The sequence below is a fragment of the Neodiprion fabricii genome, chromosome 2, assembly GCF_021155785.1.
Source record: "Neodiprion fabricii isolate iyNeoFabr1 chromosome 2, iyNeoFabr1.1, whole genome shotgun sequence".
Lineage (NCBI taxonomy): Eukaryota > Metazoa > Arthropoda > Insecta > Hymenoptera > Diprionidae > Neodiprion > Neodiprion fabricii.
This window is the reverse complement of record NC_060240.1, coordinates 32,380,347-32,403,501: the sequence shown is the minus strand read 5'-3', so window position 1 is coordinate 32,403,501 and position 23,155 is coordinate 32,380,347. Positions and strand designations below refer to the sequence as shown.

Genomic DNA, 23,155 nt, shown 5'->3' with positions numbered 1-23,155 from the left:
CGGGAAAGAGTCATACGAATCAATTCTGAGAGGAAAAATTTTTTGGTAAAAAAAAAAGCAAGGTTAACCCCTTTGTATTTTTGGCGAAAATTTTCGCGATTTTCAAAAGTGCTGGAATAAATTAATTGTGGCACTATTCCGACGTAATTTTGCGAGAGAAATCGATCGGGCGCAGTCACAATACGCTGCGATCAACGCATCGAAAGTTACAGCCAAAAAACGACAACCTAAATTTTCGACATTTTTCAGCAGGTGCTTTTTTCCTCGTATCTTCTCTCCCGTTGATCCCACGCTCCTTTTGCTGCGTTTTCTGAGTCCCTTGGGGTCCAATTGGTCGGGAAAGAGTCATACGAATCAATTCTGAGAGGAAAAATTTTTTGGTAAAAAAAAAAGCAAGGTTAACCCCTTTGTATTTTTGGCGAAAATTTTCGCGATTTTCAAAAGTGCTGGAATAAATTAATTGTGGCACTATTCCGACGTAATTTTGCGAGAGAAATCGATCGGGCGCAGTCCCAATACGCTGCGATCAACGCATCGAAAGTTACAGCCAAAAAACGAAAACCTGAATTTTCGACATTTTTCAGCAGGTGCTTTTTTCCTCGTATCTTCTCTCCCGTTGATCCCACGCTCCTTTTGCTGCGTTTTCTGAGTCCCTTGGGGTCCAATTGGTCGGGAAAGAGTCATACGAATCAATTCTGAGAGGAAAAATTTTTTGGTAAAAAAAAAAGCAAGGTTAACCCCTTTGTATTTTTGGCGAAAATTTTCGCGATTTTCAAAAGTGCTGGAATAAATTAATTGTGGCACTATTCCGACGTAATTTTGCGAGAGAAATCGATTGGGCGGAGTCCCAATACGCTGCGATCAACGCATCGAAAGTTACAGCCAAAAAACGACAACCTGAATTTTCGACATTTTTCAGCAGGTGCTTTTTTCCTCGTATCTTCTCTCCCGTTGATCCGACGCTCCTTTTGCTGCGTTTTCTGAGTCCCTTGGGGTCCAATTGGTCGGGAAAGAGTCATACGAATCAATTCTGAGAGGAAAAATTTTTTGGTAAAAAAAAAAGCAAGGTTAACCCCTTTGTATTTTTGGCGAAAATTTTCGCGATTTTCAAAAGTGCTGGAATAAATTAATTGTGGCACTATTCCGACGTAATTTTGCGAGAGAAATCGATTGGGCGGAGTCCCAATACGCTGCGATCAACGCATCGAAAGTTACAGCCAAAAAACGACGACCTGAATTTTCGACATTTTTCAGCAGGTGCTTTTTTCCTCGTATCTTCTCTCCCGTTGATCCCACGCTCCTTTTGCTGCGTTTTCTGAGTCCCTTGGGGTCCAATTGGTCGGGAAAGAGTCATACGAATCAATTCTGAGAGGAAAAATTTTTTGGTAAAAAAAAAAGCAAGGTTAACCCCTTTGTATTTTTGGCGAAAATTTTCGCGATTTTCAAAAGTGCTGGAATAAATTAATTGTGGCACTATTCCGACGTAATTTTGCGAGAGAAATCGATCGGGCGCAGTCCCAATACGCTGCGATCAACGCATCGAAAGTTACAGCCAAAAAACGAAAACCTGAATTTTCGACATTTTTCAGCAGGTGCTTTTTTCCTCGTATCTTCTCTCCCGTTGATCCCACGCTCCTTTTGCTGCGTTTTCTGAGTCCCTTGGGGTCCAATTGGTCGGGAAAGAGTCATACGAATCAATTCTGAGAGGAAAAATTTTTTGGTAAAAAAAAAAGCAAGGTTAACCCCTTTGTATTTTTGGCGAAAATTTTCGCGATTTTCAAAAGTGCTGGAATAAATTAATTGTGGCACTATTCCGACGTAATTTTGCGAGAGAAATCGATTGGGCGGAGTCCCAATACGCTGCGATCAACGCATCGAAAGTTACAGCCAAAAAACGACAACCTGAATTTTCGACATTTTTCAGCAGGTGCTTTTTTCCTCGTATCTTCTCTCCCGTTGATCCGACGCTCCTTTTGCTGCGTTTTCTGAGTCCCTTGGGGTCCAATTGGTCGGGAAAGAGTCATACGAATCAATTCTGAGAGGAAAAATTTTTTGGTAAAAAAAAAAGCAAGGTTAACCCCTTTGTATTTTTGGCGAAAATTTTCGCGATTTTCAAAAGTGCTGGAATAAATTAATTGTGGCACTATTCCGACGTAATTTTGCGAGAGAAATCGATTGGGCGGAGTCCCAATACGCTGCGATCAACGCATCGAAAGTTACAGCCAAAAAACGACGACCTGAATTTTCGACATTTTTCAGCAGGTGCTTTTTTCCTCGTATCTTCTCTCCCGTTGATCCCACGCTCCTTTTGCTGCGTTTTCTGAGTCCCTTGGGGTCCAATTGGTCGGGAAAGAGTCATACGAATCAATTCTGAGAGGAAAAATTTTTTGGTAAAAAAAAAAGCAAGGTTAACCCCTTTGTATTTTTGGCGAAAATTTTCGCGATTTTCAAAAGTGCTGGAATAAATTAATTGTGGCACTATTCCGACGTAATTTTGCGAGAGAAATCGATTGGGCGGAGTCCCAATACGCTGCGATCAACGCATCGAAAGTTACAGCCAAAAAACGACGACCTGAATTTTCGACATTTTTCAGCAGGTGCTTTTTTCCTCGTATCTTCTCTCCCGTTGATCCGACGCTCCTTTTGCTGCGTTTTCTGAGTCCCTTGGGGTCCAATTGGTCGGGAAAGAGTCATACGAATCAATTCTGAGAGGAAAAATTTTTTGGTAAAAAAAAAAGCAAGGTTAACCCCTTTGTATTTTTGGCGAAAATTTTCGCGATTTTCAAAAGTGCTGGAATAAATTAATTGTGGCACTATTCCCACGTAATTTTGCGAGAGAAATCGATCGGGCGCAGTCCCAATACGCTGCGATCAACGCATCGAAAGTTACAGCCAAAAAACGAAAACCTGAATTTTCGACATTTTTCAGCAGGTGCTTTTTTCCTCGTATCTTCTCTCCCGTTGATCCCACGCTCCTTTTGCTGCGTTTTCTGAGTCCCTTGGGGTCCAATTGGTCGGGAAAGAGTCATACGAATCAATTCTGAGAGGAAAAATTTTTTGGTAAAAAAAAAAGCAAGGTTAACCCCTTTGTATTTTTGGCGAAAATTTTCGCGATTTTCAAAAGTGCTGGAATAAATTAATTGTGGCACTATTCCGACGTAATTTTGCGAGAGAAATCGATCGGGCGCAGTCACAATACGCTGCGATCAACGCATCGAAAGTTACAGCCAAAAAACGACAACCTAAATTTTCGACATTTTTCAGCAGGTGCTTTTTTCCTCGTATCTTCTCTCCCGTTGATCCCACGCTCCTTTTGCTGCGTTTTCTGAGTCCCTTGGGGTCCAATTGGTCGGGAAAGAGTCATACGAATCAATTCTGAGAGGAAAAATTTTTTGGTAAAAAAAAAAGCAAGGTTAACCCCTTTGTATTTTTGGCGAAAATTTTCGCGATTTTCAAAAGTGCTGGAATAAATTAATTGTGGCACTATTCCGACGTAATTTTGCGAGAGAAATCGATCGGGCGCAGTCCCAATACGCTGCGATCAACGCATCGAAAGTTACAGCCAAAAAACGAAAACCTGAATTTTCGACATTTTTCAGCAGGTGCTTTTTTCCTCGTATCTTCTCTCCCGTTGATCCCACGCTCCTTTTGCTGCGTTTTCTGAGTCCCTTGGGGTCCAATTGGTCGGGAAAGAGTCATACGAATCAATTCTGAGAGGAAAAATTTTTTGGTAAAAAAAAAAGCAAGGTTAACCCCTTTGTATTTTTGGCGAAAATTTTCGCGATTTTCAAAAGTGCTGGAATAAATTAATTGTGGCACTATTCCGACGTAATTTTGCGAGAGAAATCGATTGGGCGGAGTCCCAATACGCTGCGATCAACGCATCGAAAGTTACAGCCAAAAAACGACAACCTGAATTTTCGACATTTTTCAGCAGGTGCTTTTTTCCTCGTATCTTCTCTCCCGTTGATCCGACGCTCCTTTTGCTGCGTTTTCTGAGTCCCTTGGGGTCCAATTGGTCGGGAAAGAGTCATACGAATCAATTCTGAGAGGAAAAATTTTTTGGTAAAAAAAAAAGCAAGGTTAACCCCTTTGTATTTTTGGCGAAAATTTTCGCGATTTTCAAAAGTGCTGGAATAAATTAATTGTGGCACTATTCCGACGTAATTTTGCGAGAGAAATCGATTGGGCGGAGTCCCAATACGCTGCGATCAACGCATCGAAAGTTACAGCCAAAAAACGACGACCTGAATTTTCGACATTTTTCAGCAGGTGCTTTTTTCCTCGTATCTTCTCTCCCGTTGATCCCACGCTCCTTTTGCTGCGTTTTCTGAGTCCCTTGGGGTCCAATTGGTCGGGAAAGAGTCATACGAATCAATTCTGAGAGGAAAAATTTTTTGGTAAAAAAAAAAGCAAGGTTAACCCCTTTGTATTTTTGGCGAAAATTTTCGCGATTTTCAAAAGTGCTGGAATAAATTAATTGTGGCACTATTCCGACGTAATTTTGCGAGAGAAATCGATCGGGCGCAGTCCCAATACGCTGCGATCAACGCATCGAAAGTTACAGCCAAAAAACGAAAACCTGAATTTTCGACATTTTTCAGCAGGTGCTTTTTTCCTCGTATCTTCTCTCCCGTTGATCCCACGCTCCTTTTGCTGCGTTTTCTGAGTCCCTTGGGGTCCAATTGGTCGGGAAAGAGTCATACGAATCAATTCTGAGAGGAAAAATTTTTTGGTAAAAAAAAAAGCAAGGTTAACCCCTTTGTATTTTTGGCGAAAATTTTCGCGATTTTCAAAAGTGCTGGAATAAATTAATTGTGGCACTATTCCGACGTAATTTTGCGAGAGAAATCGATTGGGCGGAGTCCCAATACGCTGCGATCAACGCATCGAAAGTTACAGCCAAAAAACGACGACCAGAATTTTCGACATTTTTCAGCAGGTGCTTTTTTCCTCGTATCTTCTCTCCCGTTGATCCCACGCTCCTTTTGCTGCGTTTTCTGAGTCCCTTGGGGTCCAATTGGTCGGGAAAGAGTCATACGAATCAATTCTGAGAGGAAAAATTTTTTGGTAAAAAAAAAAGCAAGGTTAACCCCTTTGTATTTTTGGCGAAAATTTTCGCGATTTTCAAAAGTGCTGGAATAAATTAATTGTGGCACTATTCCGACGTAATTTTGCGAGAGAAATCGATCGGGCGCAGTCCCAATACGCTGCGATCAACGCATCGAAAGTTACAGCCAAAAAACGACAACCTGAATTTTCGACATTTTTCAGCAGGTGCTTTTTTCCTCGTATCTTCTCTCCCGTTGATCCGACGCTCCTTTTGCTGCGTTTTCTGAGTCCCTTGGGGTCCAATTGGTCGGGAAAGAGTCATACGAATCAATTCTGAGAGGAAAAATTTTTTGGTATAAAAAAAAGCAAGGTTAACCCCTTTGTATTTTTGGCGAAAATTTTCGCGATTTTCAAAAGTGCTGGAATAAATTAATTGTGGCACTATACCGACGTAAATTTGCGAGAGAAATCGATCGGGCGCAGTCCCAATACGCTGCGATCAACGCATCGAAAGTTACAGCCAAAAAGCGACAACCTGAATTTTCGACATTTTTCAGCAGGTGCTTTTTTCCTCGTATCTTCTCTCCCGTTGATCCCACGCTCCTTTTGCTGCGTTTTCTGAGTCCCTTGGGGTCCAATTGGTCGGGAAAGAGTCATACGAATCAATTCTGAGAGGAAAAATTTTTTGGTAAAAAAAAAAGCAAGGTTAACCCCTTTGTATTTTTGGCGAAAATATTCGCGATTTTCAAAAGTGCTGGAATAAATTAATTGTGGCACTATTCCGACGTAATTTTGCGAGAGAAATCGATTGGGCGGAGTCCCAATACGCTGCGATCAACGCATCGAAAGTTACAGCCAACAAACGAGAAACTGTGTTTTCGACATTTTTCAGCAGGTGCATTTTCGCTCGCCATTTCTCTCCTGTTGGTCCTACGCTCTTTCCGCTGCGTTTTTTGTGTTCCTGAGGGTCCAAGTAGTCAGGTAAGGGTCATTCAAATCAAATCTGAGACCAAAAAATTTTCGGCTCCAAAAATGAAAAAAAAGTAAGGCTAACCCCTTTGCATTTTTGGCGAAAATTTTCGCAATTATGAAAAGTGCTGGAATAAATGCTTTCATGCACTATTCGGACGTAATTTTGCGAGAGAAATCGATTGGGCGCAGTCCTCATACGCCGCGATCAACGCATCGAAAGTTACAGCCAAAAAACGAGAACCTGTGTTTTCGACATTTTTCAGCAGGTGCTTTTTCGCTCGCCATTACTCTCCTGTTGGCCCTACGCTCTTTTCGCTGCGTTTTTTGGGTTCCTGAGGGTCCAAGTAGTCAGGTACGGGTCATTCAAATCGAATCTGAGACGAGAAATTTTCGGCTCCAAAAATGGAAAAAAAGTAAGGCTAACCCCTTTGCATTTTTGGCGAAAATTTTCGCAATTATGAAAAGTGCTGGAATAAATGCTTTCATGCACTATTCTGACGTAATTTTGCGAGAGAAATCGATTGGGCGCAGTCCCAATACGCTGCGATCAACGCATCGAAAGTTACAGCCAAAAAACGACAACCAGTGTTTTCGACATTTTTCATCAGGTGCTTTTTCCTCCGTAACTTCTTTTCTGTTGATCCCACGCTCCTTTTGCTGCGTTTTCTGAGTCCCTTGGGGTCCAATTGGTCGGGAAAGAGTCATACGAATCAATTCTGAGAGAAAAAATTTTTTGGTATAAAAAAAAGCAAGGTTAACCCCTTAGTATTTTTGGCGAAAATTTTCGCGATTTTCAAAAGTGCTGGAATAAATTAATTGTGGCACTATTCCGACGTAATTTTGCGAGAGAAATCGATCGGGCGCAGTCCCAATACGCTGCGATCAACGCATCGAAAGTTACAGCCAAAAAACGAAAACCTGAATTTTCGACATTTTTCAGCAGGTGCTTTTTTCCTCGTATCTTCTCTCCCGTTGATCCCACGCTCCTTTTGCTGCGTTTTCTGAGTCCCTTGGGGTCCAATTGGTCGGGAAAGAGTCATACGAATCAATTCTGAGAGGAAAAATTTTTTGGTAAAAAAAAAAGCAAGGTTAACCCCTTTGTATTTTTGGCGAAAATTTTCGCGATTTTCAAAAGTGCTGGAATAAATTAATTGTGGCACTATTCCGACGTAATTTTGCGAGAGAAATCGATCGGGCGCAGTCCCAATACGCTGCGATCAACGCATCGAAAGTTACAGCCAAAAAACGACGACCTGAATTTTCGACATTTTTCAGCAGGTGCTTTTTTCCTCGTATCTTCTCTCCCGTTGATCCCACGCTCCTTTTGCTGCGTTTTCTGAGTCCCTTGGGGTCCAATTGGTCGGGAAAGAGTCATACGAATCAATTCTGAGAGGAAAAATTTTTTGGTAAAAAAAAAAGCAAGGTTAACCCCTTTGTATTTTTGGCGAAAATTTTCGCGATTTTCAAAAGTGCTGGAATAAATTAATTGTGGCACTATTCCGACGTAATTTTGCGAGAGAAATCGATTGGGCGGAGTCCCAATACGCTGCGATCAACGCATCGAAAGTTACAGCCAAAAAACGACGACCTGAATTTTCGACATTTTTCAGCAGGTGCTTTTTTCCTCGTATCTTCTCTCCCGTTGATCCCACGCTCCTTTTGCTGCGTTTTCTGAGTCCCTTGGGGTCCAATTGGTCGGGAAAGAGTCATACGAATCAATTCTGAGAGGAAAAATTTTTTGGTATAAAAAAAAGCAAGGTTAACCCCTTTGTATTTTTGGCGAAAATTTTCGCGATTTTCAAAAGTGCTGGAATAAATTAATTGTGGCACTATTCCGACGTAATTTTGCGAGAGAAATCGATCGGGCGCAGTCCCAATACGCTGCGATCAACGCATCGAAAGTTACAGCCAAAAAACGAAAACCTGAATTTTCGACATTTTTCAGCAGGTGCTTTTTTCCTCGTATCTTCTCTCCCGTTGATCCCACGCTCCTTTTGCTGCGTTTTCTGAGTCCCTTGGGGTCCAATTGGTCGGGAAAGAGTCATACGAATCAATTCTGAGAGGAAAAATTTTTTGGTAAAAAAAAAAGCAAGGTTAACCCCTTTGTATTTTTGGCGAAAATTTTCGCGATTTTCAAAAGTGCTGGAATAAATTAATTGTGGCACTATTCCGACGTAATTTTGCGAGAGAAATCGATCGGGCGCAGTCCCAATACGCTGCGATCAACGCATCGAAAGTTACAGCCAAAAAACGACGACCTGAATTTTCGACATTTTTCAGCAGGTGCTTTTTTCCTCGTATCTTCTCTCCCGTTGATCCCACGCTCCTTTTGCTGCGTTTTCTGAGTCCCTTGGGGTCCAATTGGTCGGGAAAGAGTCATACGAATCAATTCTGAGAGGAAAAATTTTTTGGTAAAAAAAAAAGCAAGGTTAACCCCTTTGTATTTTTGGCGAAAATTTTCGCGATTTTCAAAAGTGCTGGAATAAATTAATTGTGGCACTATTCCGACGTAATTTTGCGAGAGAAATCGATTGGGCGGAGTCCCAATACGCTGCGATCAACGCATCGAAAGTTACAGCCAAAAAACGACGACCTGAATTTTCGACATTTTTCAGCAGGTGCTTTTTTCCTCGTATCTTCTCTCCCGTTGATCCCACGCTCCTTTTGCTGCGTTTTCTGAGTCCCTTGGGGTCCAATTGGTCGGGAAAGAGTCATACGAATCAATTCTGAGAGGAAAAATTTTTTGGTAAAAAAAAAAGCAAGGTTAACCCCTTTGTATTTTTGGCGAAAATTTTCGCGATTTTCAAAAGTGCTGGAATAAATTAATTGTGGCACTATTCCGACGTAATTTTGCGAGAGAAATCGATCGGGCGCAGTCCCAATACGCTGCGATCAACGCATCGAAAGTTACAGCCAAAAAACGACAACCTGAATTTTCGACATTTTTCAGCAGGTGCTTTTTTCCTCGTATCTTCTCTCCCGTTGATCCGACGCTCCTTTTGCTGCGTTTTCTGAGTCCCTTGGGGTCCAATTGGTCGGGAAAGAGTCATACGAATCAATTCTGAGAGGAAAAATTTTTTGGTAAAAAAAAAAGCAAGGTTAACCCCTTTGTATTTTTGGCGAAAATTTTCGCGATTTTCAAAAGTGCTGGAATAAATTAATTGTGGCACTATACCGACGTAAATTTGCGAGAGAAATCGATCGGGCGCAGTCCCAATACGCTGCGATCAACGCATCGAAAGTTACAGCCAAAAAGCGACAACCTGAATTTTCGACATTTTTCAGCAGGTGCTTTTTTCCTCGTATCTTCTCTCCCGTTGATCCCACGCTCCTTTTGCTGCGTTGTCTGAGTCCCTTGGGGTCCAATTGGTCGGGAAAGAGTCATACGAATCAATTCTGAGAGGAAAAATTTTTTGGTAAAAAAAAAAGCAAGGTTAACCCCTTTGTATTTTTGGCGAAAATATTCGCGATTTTCAAAAGTGCTGGAATAAATTAATTGTGGCACTATTCCGACGTAATTTTGCGAGAGAAATCGATTGGGCGGAGTCCCAATACGCTGCGATCAACGCATCGAAAGTTACAGCCAACAAACGAGAAACTGTGTTTTCGACATTTTTCAGCAGGTGCATTTTCGCTCGCCATTTCTCTCCTGTTGGTCCTACGCTCTTTCCGCTGCGTTTTTTGTGTTCCTGAGGGTCCAAGTAGTCAGGTAAGGGTCATTCAAATCGAATCTGAGACCAAAAAATTTTCGGCTCCAAAAATGAAAAAAAAGTAAGGCTAACCCCTTTGCATTTTTGGCGAAAATTTTCGCAATTATGAAAAGTGCTGGAATAAATGCTTTCATGCACTATTCGGACGTAATTTTGCGAGAGAAATCGATTGGGCGCAGTCCTCATACGCCGCGATCAACGCATCGAAAGTTACAGCCAAAAAACGAGAACCTGTGTTTTCGACATTTTTCAGCAGGTGCTTTTTCGCTCGCCATTACTCTCCTGTTGGCCCTACGCTCTTTTCGCTGCGTTTTTTGGGTTCCTGAGGGTCCAAGTAGTCAGGTACGGGTCATTCAAATCGAATCTGAGACGAGAAATTTTCGGCTCCAAAAATGGAAAAAAAGTAAGGCTAACCCCTTTGCATTTTTGGCGAAAATTTTCGCAATTATGAAAAGTGCTGGAATAAATGCTTTCATGCACTATTCTGACGTAATTTTGCGAGAGAAATCGATTGGGCGCAGTCCCAATACGCTGCGATCAACGCATCGAAAGTTACAGCCAAAAAACGACAACCAGTGTTTTCGACATTTTTCATCAGGTGCTTTTTCCTCCGTAACTTCTTTTCTGTTGATCCCACGCTCTTTTGGCTGCGTTTTCTGAGTTCCTGGTGATCTAAATAGTCAGGAAAGGGTCGTACAAGTCAAATCTGAGACCACAAATTTTTGGCTTCAAAATTTTTTTTTTTTTGTCGTTTATTAGAGAACTTTAATCTGTTACATAAAGTGACAATGAATAGGTGTGATGTTCAAAGGTATGTTGTGGATAATGGTTTTGTCGTTAGCGGTTGCATCCAGCGATGCACACTGCACTATTTTTGCTTGTTCGATTTATTTTCTTCTCGCTTATTTATCGTTTGTCGCTTTATTTGTTTTGGCGTTTATTCGGCCCCAAATCTTTCTCGCAGGTCTAGTGGTTTGAGTTTCCTGAGTCTTCGCGAGATCGTTCTCCGGTCAAGGAGATTTGATGCAAGCAGGTTTGGGTGGTTGGCGAGTCGAGTTTCGTAGCGTGTGCATTGTTCGTATGCCACTTTTCTTATGGTATTTATACCAAGATCCTTGTGCAGCCTGGCGTTGGTGACGTACCACGGGGCATTAGTGATGACGCGAAGAGTCTTAGCTTGTAATCGTTGTAGTATTTCAATGTTCGAATTACTTGCAGTTTCCCAGAGTTGTATCCCATAGGTCCATATAGGTTTGAGTATCGTTTTGTAGATTAGTAGTTTGTTGTGGAGAGATAATTTCGATCTGTTGCCTATTAGCCAATACATTTTCCGTAGGTGGAGGTCGAGCTGTCTTCTTTTGTTTTTTATGTGGCTGGTCCAGGTTAGCCTTCGGTCGAGGTGCATGCCCAGGTATCTCACTTCGTTGACAACTGGGAGAGGTTGGCCATTCAGAAGTACTGTTGGACAGTCCTTTGTCCTCATCGTGAGTGTTATGTGAAGAAAAAAGTAAGGCTAACCCCTTTGCATTTTTGGCGAAAATTTTCGCGATTCTGAAAAGTGCTGGAATAAATTCTTCCTGGCACTATTCCGACGTAATTTTGCGAGAGAAATCGATTAAGCGCAGTCCCGATACGCTGCGAGCAGCGGGTCAAAAGTTACAGCCAAAAAACCAGAACCTGTGTTTTTAACATTTTTCGGCAGGTGCTTTTTCCTTAGTAACTTCTTTCCTGTTGATCCCACGCTCTTTTCGCGTGTCGCTATGTTACTAATTGCGCATAGTGAGTATAATATTTTAATGATATTTAATAGCAATTGTAATCGTATTTTATCAAAAATTTTTGAAACTTGTCATGTTTACAATAAATTATTTCAATACATTTTTCGCGCAAGGCCAGCTTCAGTAGCTGTCAATGCGCTGATAAATAATGTTCTTGGTAAAATGTATCAATCAAACATTACGTTGATCCATACACAATATTTTTGATGTGTTCTAAGACTGAAAATATTTATTAGTATTCGAGATATAACGCGAGGTGGTTAGCGGTGGTCGTTGGTGGTGGTTGCGGGTGATCGAGGTGAACGACACGGAGGACCAGGAGGAGGAGGACAAGGATGACAAGGATTTGTGGACTGCAAGTATTACATTTTTATGATATTCAATGGAGTAGAAGTAGGAGCTGGATCAGGAGTAGGATCAGGCGTAGGAGTAGGATCAGGAGTGGGAGTAGGTTCAGGGGTAGGAGCAGGATCAGGAGTAGGATCAGGCGTAGGCGTAGGGTCAGGAGTAGGACTAGGAGAAGGAGTAGGAGAAAAAGTAGGATCACGAGTGGGAGTAGGTGTAGGATCAGGAGTAGAATCAGGAGTAGGAGTAGGAGTAGGATCTGGAGTACTTCTGATCCTACTCTTACTCCTTCTCCTACTCCTACCCCTACTCCTACTCTTGCTCTATTCAATATTACATAAATGGTATATTAACAGTGCAGACATCCTCGTCCTCCTCGTCCTCCCCCTCCTCGTCCACTTCGATCACCCGCAACCACCGCCAACCACCTCCAACGACCACTGCTAACCACCTCGGGTTATACCTAGAATACTAATAAATATTTTCAGTATTAGAACACAGCAGAAATATTGTCTAAGGATTAATATAATTTTACTATCGACACATTTGACCAAGAAGATTATGAGAAAATTATAAAAAATTATAGAAATTTTGTTAGCGCATTGTGAGTCACTGAATTTTGGCTTGCGCGAAAAATGAATTGAAAGAATTTACTGTAAACGTGACAAGTTTGAAAAATTGTAGGTAAAATATAATAACAATTACCATTAAATACTATACTTACCGTACACAAATCCTTGTCCTCCTCCTCCTCCTCCTTGTCCTCCTCCTCGTCCAGTGCGATCACTCGCAACCACCGCCAACCACCTCCGACGACCACCGCTAACCACCTCGGGTTATACCTCGAATACTAATAAATATTCTAAGTATTAGAACACATCAAAAATATTGTGTAAGGATTTATATAATTTTTTTTTTACACATTTTACCAAGAAGATAATGAGAAAATACTATAAAATGAGCTACGGCGTGTCCCTGAAGTCGAGTTTCACCACGTAGCGGACCTGGAGCGCAGGAACCATGGAGCGCTTGTCCTGGAAGTCAAGTTTCACCAGGAAGCGGACCTGGACAGCCAGAACTACGGAAAATTAGTCCTGAAAGTCAAAAGTCACCAGGTCAAGGACCTGGAGCGCAGAAACTACGGAGCGCATGACCTGGAAGTCGAATTTCATCAGGTAGCGGACCTGGAGCATAGAAGCTACGGAGCGCTTGTCCTGGAACTCGAGTTGCACCAGGAAGCGGACCTGGAGCGATAGACCTGGAAGTCGAGTTTCACCAGGTAGCGGACCTGGAGCATAGAAACTACGGAGCGCTTGTCCCGGAACTCGAGTTGCATCAGGAAGCGGACCCGGAGTGCAGGAACCACGGAGGTAGAGAACCCGGTACTCGAAATCTGGGGAGCGCGATTCTCGCACATCCGCTCCACTGCACAGTCGTTTCCAGACTGAAGAATTCGGCTGATTTTCGTCTATATAGATTGATGACGTCAAGAGAAAAAAAAATTTGGGTGACGTCACTTACTGAACATCCGAACATCCAAACTATGGTTTCGAACTTTAATACTATGTATGATGCATGATGTATGATGTATGACGAAATGATATGACGCATGATGATTTCAGTTTTTACATTTCAGACAAGAAATACGCACTTTATTTTTCATGCCAATTCCAGACTCACGCGGCCAGGCCCTTCGATGGTCAGCCGTTGACTAAAGATATATTCTTCAATTAACGGATCAGCTAACGCTGCCGTTCTGCGACCGTTGGATGATAAAAATTTTTGCCCGCACCTTTCAAATGTGTGTTAAAATACATTCGCAGTTTTAAGAAGCTTCGTTCTATCTCGCCCTATAAAAAAAAAAAAAAAAAAGCCGACAATCACCTTTTTAGGTCTTTAAATCAGGACATTCCGTTAAATACTGTCTCATATACGGAGCATCCCATTCCATCTCAATCAAACTTAGCGCATCCGTGATGTGTTACAGTTACTCTGAAGTTTTTTCCATACGAACACTTTTCGAAAAATAATTCTGCTTCTCTACCCAACGTAGATACTTCACTTGCGACTAGCTAAAACAGCGTTTCGATTCTATGCCTCCGAAAATTCAAGAGATCATCGAGAGAGCAAATGAAAAGTTGTGGGAATAATTACGAATATTAATTTTTTAATGTTTGTGCACGTGCCAAGTCATAACAATATTTCCAAAAACATATGATCGTTTATTTTATTGGTGTGATGGAAGGGGCCAAATGTTAGCCTCTTCTGGAGTATAAAAAACCCAACTTCTCAAAATTAAAGTATTTCTTGTGCTACTACACTACGTTTCAGAAATCTTGCTATATTGTCCTTTTGCGAATCAAACTTATGTATGTTCTCCATTCCATTTTCTTTTGCTTCATCAATCAATTCTTTCGTAAATTTCTCCAAATCCTCATTTCGCAAGTCTACCATAAATTTTCGTGATTCTACAAGTATTTTTGCATGTAACTTTGCCATCGGTATCACATTTGGTAAATGTTTTGTCATGTTATGCGCAATCCAGATCAGGTCAAATTTTTGTATAAATTCCTTTTTGTTTTTATACTTATCAATGGCTGTCAATGGATGGAAGATTACCTGTAAGTGTAACAAGTGATATTTCATGAATCCATTCATGGTTGAGTGCGTATATTATGAGTGAAACACTTTTTCAGGTATGATACATAGAACGTGGTAGATTCATACTTTGAAATCCGGAATATTTTTCCAAATAATTTTTTTTTTCTGACGATTAAATTCGTCATCCGTTGACCATGTCTCTTGTTCAATATCATTGTTTGGTATTTCTGTTATTATTACTGCATTCAGAAGAGAGGGATCACGATGAGCAGCAACCACATCATCGCACATGGGTTCATTACTTCTAGTTTCATGTATAGCACGCATAACTTCACGCTCAGCAATGTCGGTGGCTCTCAGTTTTCTGTCAAGTATTTAAATTACAAATTAACAATACGATTTAGGGTGTTGGTGATTTTAACCTAATATTCATAGACTGCGAGAAATTTCTCCTTCAATTTTAACTATCCAATAAAGATCCTTCCATTTTTTTCTTCTTCATTTTGTCAGTAATGGGAAACACGAAGAATCTGAACAATTACAGTAGCTGGTGGCAATTGTGTATATATAGATTTTAATGGTATACTGACACCATAGATAAGTTATAGTTTAGTTTCAAGTTACACCTGTAAATTGATTTATTAATTTGTGCTCGATTACTCTGTTTTTTTTTCACTTCCCAAACTCCATGTGAAGTATGGCCCAACATTAATGTCTCCCATGTAGGCGTAGTGTATAAACCCTTTCCCATGACTTATAATGTTGTTGATGAGAGTGGGATTACTTCTTGCAGGCTCACCTTCGATCCATGTGAAAGCAATACCGGTGCCTCTCCAAAATCTACAGAAAAAATCCATGTATGTTTTCGTTTAAATTCAGGTTGCTCACACTAAGAATTCACGTGCTAATACTAAAATTTGTGAAAAGTGCTCAGCTAAGTATATAATTGTCATAAATTCTGAAGGTCGACCTGTACTCGTGGAGCGTTAAATTGGTATTTTCTCTATACTTCAATACCATGTGATAATCCCAGTCAAAAACACCCTCTCGGCAATCGTATCGTACCTCTAATGCTTTTCGTATTCTATGATCCCAATATTCCATAATAGGAATGCCTTCGCAAGTTGCTCTTTTCCAAAACCTATAGATGTATGTACATACGTAATAGAAAAAAGTTACATCTGATTTTATTAGGACAATGTTAACACGTTGAGCGCCATGCGTATTTCTAAGACAATCCCGTTCAGGCCACACGCGCCGCTGTCAGCCACCGATAAGTCTAGTGTCAGCCACCGATGGCTGACGCGGCCTAAACGGAAAGTCTAGTGTCAGCCACCGATGGCTGACATGGCGCTCAACGTGTTAAGATAAGTAGTGATATCAAGTCTGGTACAAACTTGAAAATTGATTCCAAACTATCTCTGTCCTTGTGCTTAAGCTTTTCCAAGTTCACCCACGGACAGTTCACACTTTGTGTTGGAATATCAATCAAGCTTTGAACTCGCTGCACTAAATATTTTGCCGTTGCCGGTCTTAATAGTGTATTTCCCATCAATTCCAAGTAATATCTTGTAGCTTCTTGCAGTCCTTTAGTAGGAAATAAGATATATTTGATAGGGCATATTCCGTGTTTGATAGATATGTCGTTAGTGGAATATTTTGTTATGGGGAAGTGTAAAATTCAATATATAAGGCTAAGAATCCCTTATCTGTTGAGTTGTTCAAACTAATACAAATTTTCACACTTTGTTGAAAAATTTTTAATAGCTCTTAGAACACCAAAGTTTAGATTTTCTCAACGCGTTTTAGGGAATTATTCTCGACGAATAATGCTTTTTCACTGCATATAGAATGGACTATAATATATCCCTAAAACTGTTACTTTTTCTACTAAGCTCACCTAATCCCACTTCAAGGATGGTACTCAAAAGCAGAATAGATCTCGCAATTTGTTCCAGAAATGGTTCTATTACATGAAAGTTGATACAGCGTCTTTTGTGCTTGTAGGCTGATGCGACAGTTTTAACGATATGACGAGCATCCCCCGAACCTAGGATCAAAACTTCCAGAGGTACATCTAAACTATCATCTTCATTTTCCTTTATTTCTTGCCTCAGGTCCAATGGTTGACTGTAGCCCCACCACATCGCGAATATTTAATCACGAAATAACAGAGGTTTTTCTTTTTCTTCTTCAGATGGACTATAAATTAATGAGGTTGATTGATGAGTAGACGCCGTAGGAGACTGATAGCAATTGTGTATAGCAACCAGTTATTACGGTTTCTATAGTTACGTGATGTAACTATCTACAGATGTCTCATAGAGTTACATAATCTAACATCTATCTAATCTAAAAAAATTTTTTAATCAGGGATTTAGTTTCATTATACTTGTCATTACGTTTTTAAGCTTATTAAGGTAGAAACCCGATTACATAAATCTTATTCATAACAGAGCATTTTCTATTTGCCAATTCGTAATGATAACTATACCTTATTACATATAAAACCATTTATTTATTTCACATAATATAGATTCTATACGATACAGTTAAAAATAGGTATTGTGATAGAACCTGATTCTTTAAGAAGCTTTCGATAGTATTAACAATTCTGACATAGATAACTTACAGTTTGAAGTTAATATTACTTGTCCCTTTTTTTCTGAGCTCGTTTATTTCCACAACGTTGCAAAATCTCCGTAACATGGCTTTTGTGCTGAAAAATTGCTACAAGCTGCGTACGAGCCTCATTCATCCCCTCACTAATTAAGCTACTCCGCTGCATATTTCCCTTTATCAATTCATTGGCACGCTCCAATCCTTCCTCCTGTCTTCCTCGGCCACCCTGCTGTGACTCCAGCATTGACAAGGTTGACTTCAATTTTTCATGCACCTACGAAAATTTGTTTATTTACTGGTACGCTTTGCATTTAGTTAAAAATTTTTCAAGGGCTTAAAATTTGTTTCATGAACAATATCCAACATTGTCCTTGCATACTTGTTTTTCAAGATCTGCTAAATCCTCCATTTGTGTTGTGAGATGATACACTTTCCAACCATTCAATTTCTGCAGTACATGTTTTTGTTGCGCCAATTCAGCCACAGTTGGTCTACGCTCTTCTCGCGGACGCACGTCACTAGGTCTTCGATAATGATGTAATCTGCTATCGCATCTATTTTTCCATGACGATCCTTTAGTTTGATCAAACCAGAGAGAACAAAACAAACCAATTTTACAATCTACAAATGAAACAGTCTACACTAGAATATCATGCAATCTCACTTCTTTGCCTCACATCTTGGATTCCACGTAAAGTCGGTGAAGTGAAGGATGTTTGTGAGAAGTATCAAGTAACTTTGAAATCACAATCTTACCTAACAATGATGGTGTTGGTCGGCTTCTAACAGGTGCAGAAGATTGTTGCTGTGTACTGAACGAATGATCTTGTTGATTATTAGAATTTTGTTTTTTATCATGATTCACCTTATCTTTCGTTTCTGTTTTAATTTCTTTCTTAATCTTCTCTTCGGTAATAAATTGCATCTCTTCCTCGGTACACCTTGGTTCAGTCAATTCAACGCCTGTAAGTTGTTGTTTTCGGGGTTTTTTTCGTGGTGACATTTCAACCGTAGGATTTATAGTAATTCTTGATTGTTCAGGTTCTTCATCCAAGCCAGGAGATGAAGTTGCTGACACAGTCGTAGAGCCAGAACTCTGACAACCACCAGGGTCCCGATCTCCTCTTGGAGAACCAGGCGGACTCGAGGTTGGTACTGCTGGAGGTAAAGATGCCAACACAGGCACTAAATTCTTAGCTGCACCTGCATGGCAAAACAATGACTCAATTCCGCAATTATATGAAATACATCCTAACAAAACTGGACAACTATGATTAGAGGTCATTAGTCCTTTACCTAAAACTTTAATTAACTAGGTATTTGTAGAAAATCAGAATAGATGTGTATACAGCAAAGCGTGAGCATGTTCATTCGCAAAACTTAAGTACAGTAAAATTTGAAATATTAATGTAACAGAATGACTGAGTAAATATAAGGAGCCTGAATATTGTGACTTACTTTTTGCAGGCGAGCTGTCATGGTCTCGCTTCCTTAATATACTTGGTCTAGGCGAAGCGTTAGGCTTAACGTGCGGCTCCTCATACCCTGGCTCAACCAGGAGTCTAACCGGTTGAATAGAGGCTTGACGATACTGAGCATATGTGCCTACAGATATAATAAAATTACAAAAACAATCCAATAACATATTATAATAAATTATTGTAATCTCTAATTATTTCAAGTGCTATAGAATTTCAATAAACACCATACATTATTTTATAATATCTCTAAGCAAATGGCTGACTGATATACAACCTACCAGTTGCATATAAAGTACATCATATGAACCAAACAACATGAAATCAGAATCCATTTCACGCACCCTGAAATCCAACTCAATCAACTACACACTTACCAGAAGCTTCAAATGAGTAATAAGTAGTGGATTGTGGGGAGTGCAAGTATTGACCTTGAACTGAGTGTGTCGCACCGGTGCCAGTGATTGCTGTATTTGTTGAAACTCTTAGCCCAGATTGTTGAGTGGAAGTTTTAAGCTGAACAGTTTGAGGTAAGCCTGTTGATTGAGTAGTCTTAACAACAGCCGGCATAACTCTCGTTGAAGACATCGGTAGAGGATGCAGAGGCATAACATTTCCAGATATACGTGCAACTGATGGAGAATTTTGCTGCGTTACTCTCGGAATACCAGAGACATTAGCTGTTGTCGTAATGACACGGGCAACTGCGCCAATGTTCGGAAGGGAAGTTACTGTCTGAACAACACGAGGCGAACACTGTTGTTGTTGTTGTTGTTGTTGTTGTTGTTGTTGTTGTTGTTGTTGTTGTTGTTGTTGTTGCTGCTGCTGCTGCTGCTGCTGCTGCTGCTGCTGCTGCTGCTGTTGTTGTTGTTGTTGTTGTTGTTGTTGTTGTTGTTGTTGTTGTTGTTGTTGCTGCTGCTGCTGTTGCTGGACCTGATGGATGGAATAAAACATATACAATGAGAGTGGAATATTATGACATAATAAAGAGTGAGTTTTAAGAGCTTGCGAAAATGCAGAAATTAAATGCGGCATTAAGAGGAAATTAAATATCACGAAAACAGTACGATTTTTTGAGAAAAGATGTGTATTATTTGTAACCATAAGGTACGGAATAATTGGTTAAAGTACTGACCTGTTGTTGAGGAATCACTATACGACTAACGGTTCCACTTTGTGTGCTCACACCTGTGTTAATTGCCAACTGTCTCCCAACATTTGGTTGAATTGACAGAGATCCAGCTGTAGCTATCCTACTAGTAGTAGACATCACAGGTGCAGACACAGTCATTCGATTGACTGTTCCAGGAGTGGTCAACGGCCTGTTGGTTTGATTTGTCTGAAATCAACAGTGAATTGACTGTATTTAAAACGCTTTAAAACCTTTCTAGCACCAATTACTGAATTTATAGTTTATCAATTTTTCTAAGAATATTGTTTGCAAGTTTAAAGTAAAAACCAACTGACTGAGTTGATAAGATATATAAAACTAGAAATACCGGGATTGTTTGAGCCAAGGATCTTCCAAGCTGTGGGGTCAAGTTGATCTGCGGTATCGGCAGTCTCGTCTGTGTAACTGGTAATCGAGTACTAGTACTACTAGTTTGTAATACAGGTGTAACCAATCGAGCTGGTGCAGAGGAAACTCCCGTAACTACAGTAGCCTGTACTGGCCTCGCAGACGGAGGTGTTATTAGTCTAGTTTGCTGGCTTGAATACACCGGAGTCACAGGTTTCGTAACTCTACTCACAGCTGGGGCAATGTGTCGTTGAGGCTGTGTAGCATATACAACGGACGTTGCTTTCGGCTGCCACTGTGTGCTCGGCGATGTTGTACTAGGACTATTATCAGAAAAATAATGAATAATAACCACAAGAACAATAATATAAAGAATTCATGTTTACATTCATTATTGGAGCTAAATTTAACAATAATGAGTTTAAACAGTATTCATTCTTAAAGGAGGAAAAACGGAGTTTACACAAAGCATTTAAATTTAAAATTATCTTATTTGCTACTTGTATGGTTTGAGGTAGGGAAAAAAAATAACAAATATTCAAGCACTTGTCCTGTAGACTTATAATGGGAAAAAGTACATACCCAGGCCTTGAGATTGGTACCGGCTGACTGGTGCTTGCTCTGACAATTGGAGTAGCAACCGTAGATCTAGGAGCCGAAATGTTGGCCACTGCAGCTGGACCTCGAGGTACATGATAAGTTGCAGGTATACTCGAAACAATTTGTGGTGTCTGCTGAGGTTGGTCCCTCTGCCTCTCAACACTGTTTAACATCCCAGGAGATATTATCCTTACCGTTGAACCAACAGGACATAACTGTAATAAGATGTTAAAATTCCAGTCAATAAATCTACCATTTCGAGTTTGTCTGTATTCAGATGGGATTTGTACCAAATATTTGAGTAAACAATTATTGAATGATGGGTTTCAATATCTAACAATATTCAATTAAACTCAACGATTCTTTCCATGTCTATTCTCAATAACACGTAATATGTATGTAATTACTTCAGCTTAAATTCAATTTTTTCTCAAGTTATATATACGATCTTTTGCAGATTTGCTTCTTCAAACGTGCTTCGCATTTCTACCTGAATCAACCATCCTGAAGATAATGATTGTTTTTTTTTTTTGCAAAATTCTTTGCTGTTGCGAACTTACAATAATTTTATAAAAATTTCATTGTCAGCTGTTCACATTGTCATAGATGGAAACATTGAAAGCTAATATCTGCAAAATCATTTCTGTCCCAATAACATTGAAAACTTTTTGTAAGATCAAAGCCAATGATTAATACTAGGTAATTAAAGTGAACGAGAACGTTTGATATGCAATGTTCTTATACAGCAATATTCTTTACTATAAATTAGTTTTCACATCACCGTTGTAGTAATTTTGCTTTGTTCTGTTGATACGTTCCCAGGTTGGCTCGGAGATTTCATCAAAGATAGTTTTGGATTAAGATCCAGAGATACAGATTTACCAAGTAGTGCTGATGATGTACCAACAATAGTCTGCTGCGGCTGAATACTTGGAACACTACTCTGAGCAATGTTTTGAGTATTCTGAATCGCAGTTATATTTTGTAAAGTTTGGCTGACCTCCGGTGGCCTCTTTTCAACGCCACTACCATCCAATGGATTCATATTAGGGTTCATTCCTTTTTCAGCTGAAATATTATCAAGCATTAATCAGGCTTAAATGTGAGACGAGTATTGCAATATATATGACGGGGCTATCCAAGACCCAAATCATTTCTTTCTGTTATCGTTGTGCACTGATTATTAAAATTTTTTGACCACTTTAACACATTTATTTTTACAATTTCCATGGGGAAAAAGTAAAAAGTCGCAGAGGTTGAGTTACTCAATAAAAATTACTATTACTTCCACCCAAGATTTAATGAAATATCTCATAAATTTCTGGACGTGCACAGTTTAACTTGAGGATTGACAGCAGTTGAGAAACTTTTTGGAAGTTGATTATAAAGTATACCGTACCTCTACTACACACCACAATGTGATAGTAGCGTTACTTTAGAAAGGGACAACGTCAATTAAAGACTTATAAAATAAGTGCAACAATGTTTCATTGATTCTTTCTGTAACTTATTCATTTGACTCGTAATTCACGTTACAACAAACCAACTTGTTACTAGTTTTCTTGGTTAAAACCACGGTTAAAACTTCATTTGACCGCTAGCCGCTAGGATTTTCAGCGTGTGGGGTTCCGAAAGCAATTACAAATTACTTACTACAGAGCAGAGAGAAAGGATTACGAAAAGACTGAGCGATTATTTTCTGGAAATTTACTTCCCTATACGGCCACTTAGCCAGTGCCAAAATCGGCGCTACAACAGAGTTTGCTACAATTATATGCTCATTGCAGAGTAAAAGACCGCGTCCATCCTTTTTGAGTCTACCATATTCTAGACAACGGATTCACGTTTAATATGACCTGACTGAACATTAATGAGACTCGAAATGGCTCGTAATGAATATAATACTTTCGCAGAGGTTTTATTCTGTACGCTTGCAAATTAACTTCATCAACAAGTAAAAGCCACCGTGAATTTCTTACGAATTTGCGTCCCTACAACTTCGTATTTTCCGAATTTAAATATTACTCCACGGCAATTGTTTCACCTCCAACCAGTCCAAAAATCTCGAATGAAACATTTTTTTTCTTCCTATAGACATATATTCCTCATCTTTATGAGGACAAGTGTTGAAAACGTTTTCTCGCATTTTCTCATTCCTGTCATGAACAACGTAACTTCAGTCTCGAACTTCGTTAACTCTCTTAATTTCTTTTTACCACCGTATACCGCCAATTAAAAATGCACCTAAAATTACGTTCAGGTTTGGGGGGGATGTGTCAGGTGATGTGCCGTACATTTACAAGTTATACATTAATATATGCCGTATGCATGTATACACAATTCCACGTGTGTATACGACCAAACAGCGTATCAGGTAGCAGGGGGCTTGCAGGGGACGTATCCTGACGTCGGTGTCCCCCCTTGCGTATACCCTCACCTGGTTCACCTGGCCTAGCCAGGTTCTAGACTCTCTATAGT

The 23,155-nt window shown here is 40.0% G+C and overlaps 2 protein-coding genes and 1 long non-coding RNA gene across 8 annotated transcripts; all 3 read right to left on the bottom strand.

Moving 5' to 3' along the window:
• Window positions 1–12,857: 12,857 nt before the first annotated feature.
• LOC124175180 lies at window positions 12,858–13,249 on the bottom strand. Of its 2 annotated transcripts, none has more exons than XR_006869111.1 (3): window positions 13,206–13,249; window positions 12,982–13,101; window positions 12,858–12,921 (listed from the first exon to the last, which is right to left on the bottom strand). It is a non-coding gene; the product is annotated as an uncharacterized LOC124175180 (long non-coding RNA). The 2 variants fall into 2 exon arrangements; XR_006869112.1 differs by lacking the exon at window positions 13,206–13,249 and adding an exon at window positions 13,116–13,192 and having other exon boundaries at window positions 12,982–13,071.
• An 826-nt stretch (window positions 13,250–14,075) lies between these two features.
• On the bottom strand, window positions 14,076–16,835 carry LOC124175562 (dynein axonemal assembly factor 3). The gene is made up of 6 exons (XM_046555952.1): window positions 16,359–16,835; window positions 15,856–16,045; window positions 15,429–15,599; window positions 15,119–15,298; window positions 14,585–14,822; window positions 14,076–14,476 (listed from the first exon to the last, which is right to left on the bottom strand). Exons 1-6 carry the CDS (start codon window positions 16,603–16,605, stop codon window positions 14,153–14,155), a joined length of 1,350 nt encoding a protein of 449 aa, XP_046411908.1. The 5' UTR covers window positions 16,606–16,835; the 3' UTR covers window positions 14,076–14,152.
• Window positions 16,836–16,958: 123 nt separating this feature from the next.
• On the bottom strand, window positions 16,959–22,308 carry LOC124175561 (mediator of RNA polymerase II transcription subunit 15-like). Of its 5 annotated transcripts, none has more exons than XM_046555949.1 (11): window positions 22,077–22,305; window positions 21,459–21,745; window positions 20,660–20,892; window positions 20,058–20,400; window positions 19,694–19,897; window positions 19,477–19,491; window positions 18,936–19,443; window positions 18,539–18,685; window positions 17,837–18,283; window positions 17,460–17,653; window positions 16,959–17,354 (listed from the first exon to the last, which is right to left on the bottom strand). In XM_046555949.1, the coding sequence occupies exons 2-11, from the start codon at window positions 21,732–21,734 to the stop codon at window positions 17,106–17,108; spliced, it is 2,616 nt and encodes an 871-aa protein (XP_046411905.1). In that variant the 5' UTR covers window positions 21,735–21,745; window positions 22,077–22,305; the 3' UTR covers window positions 16,959–17,105. The 5 variants fall into 5 exon arrangements, 4 of the variants coding, with proteins under 4 accessions (XP_046411905.1, XP_046411907.1, XP_046411904.1 ...); XM_046555951.1 differs by having other exon boundaries at window positions 18,936–19,359; window positions 22,077–22,304; XM_046555948.1 differs by having other exon boundaries at window positions 18,936–19,491.
• Window positions 22,309–23,155: the final 847 nt, after the last annotated feature.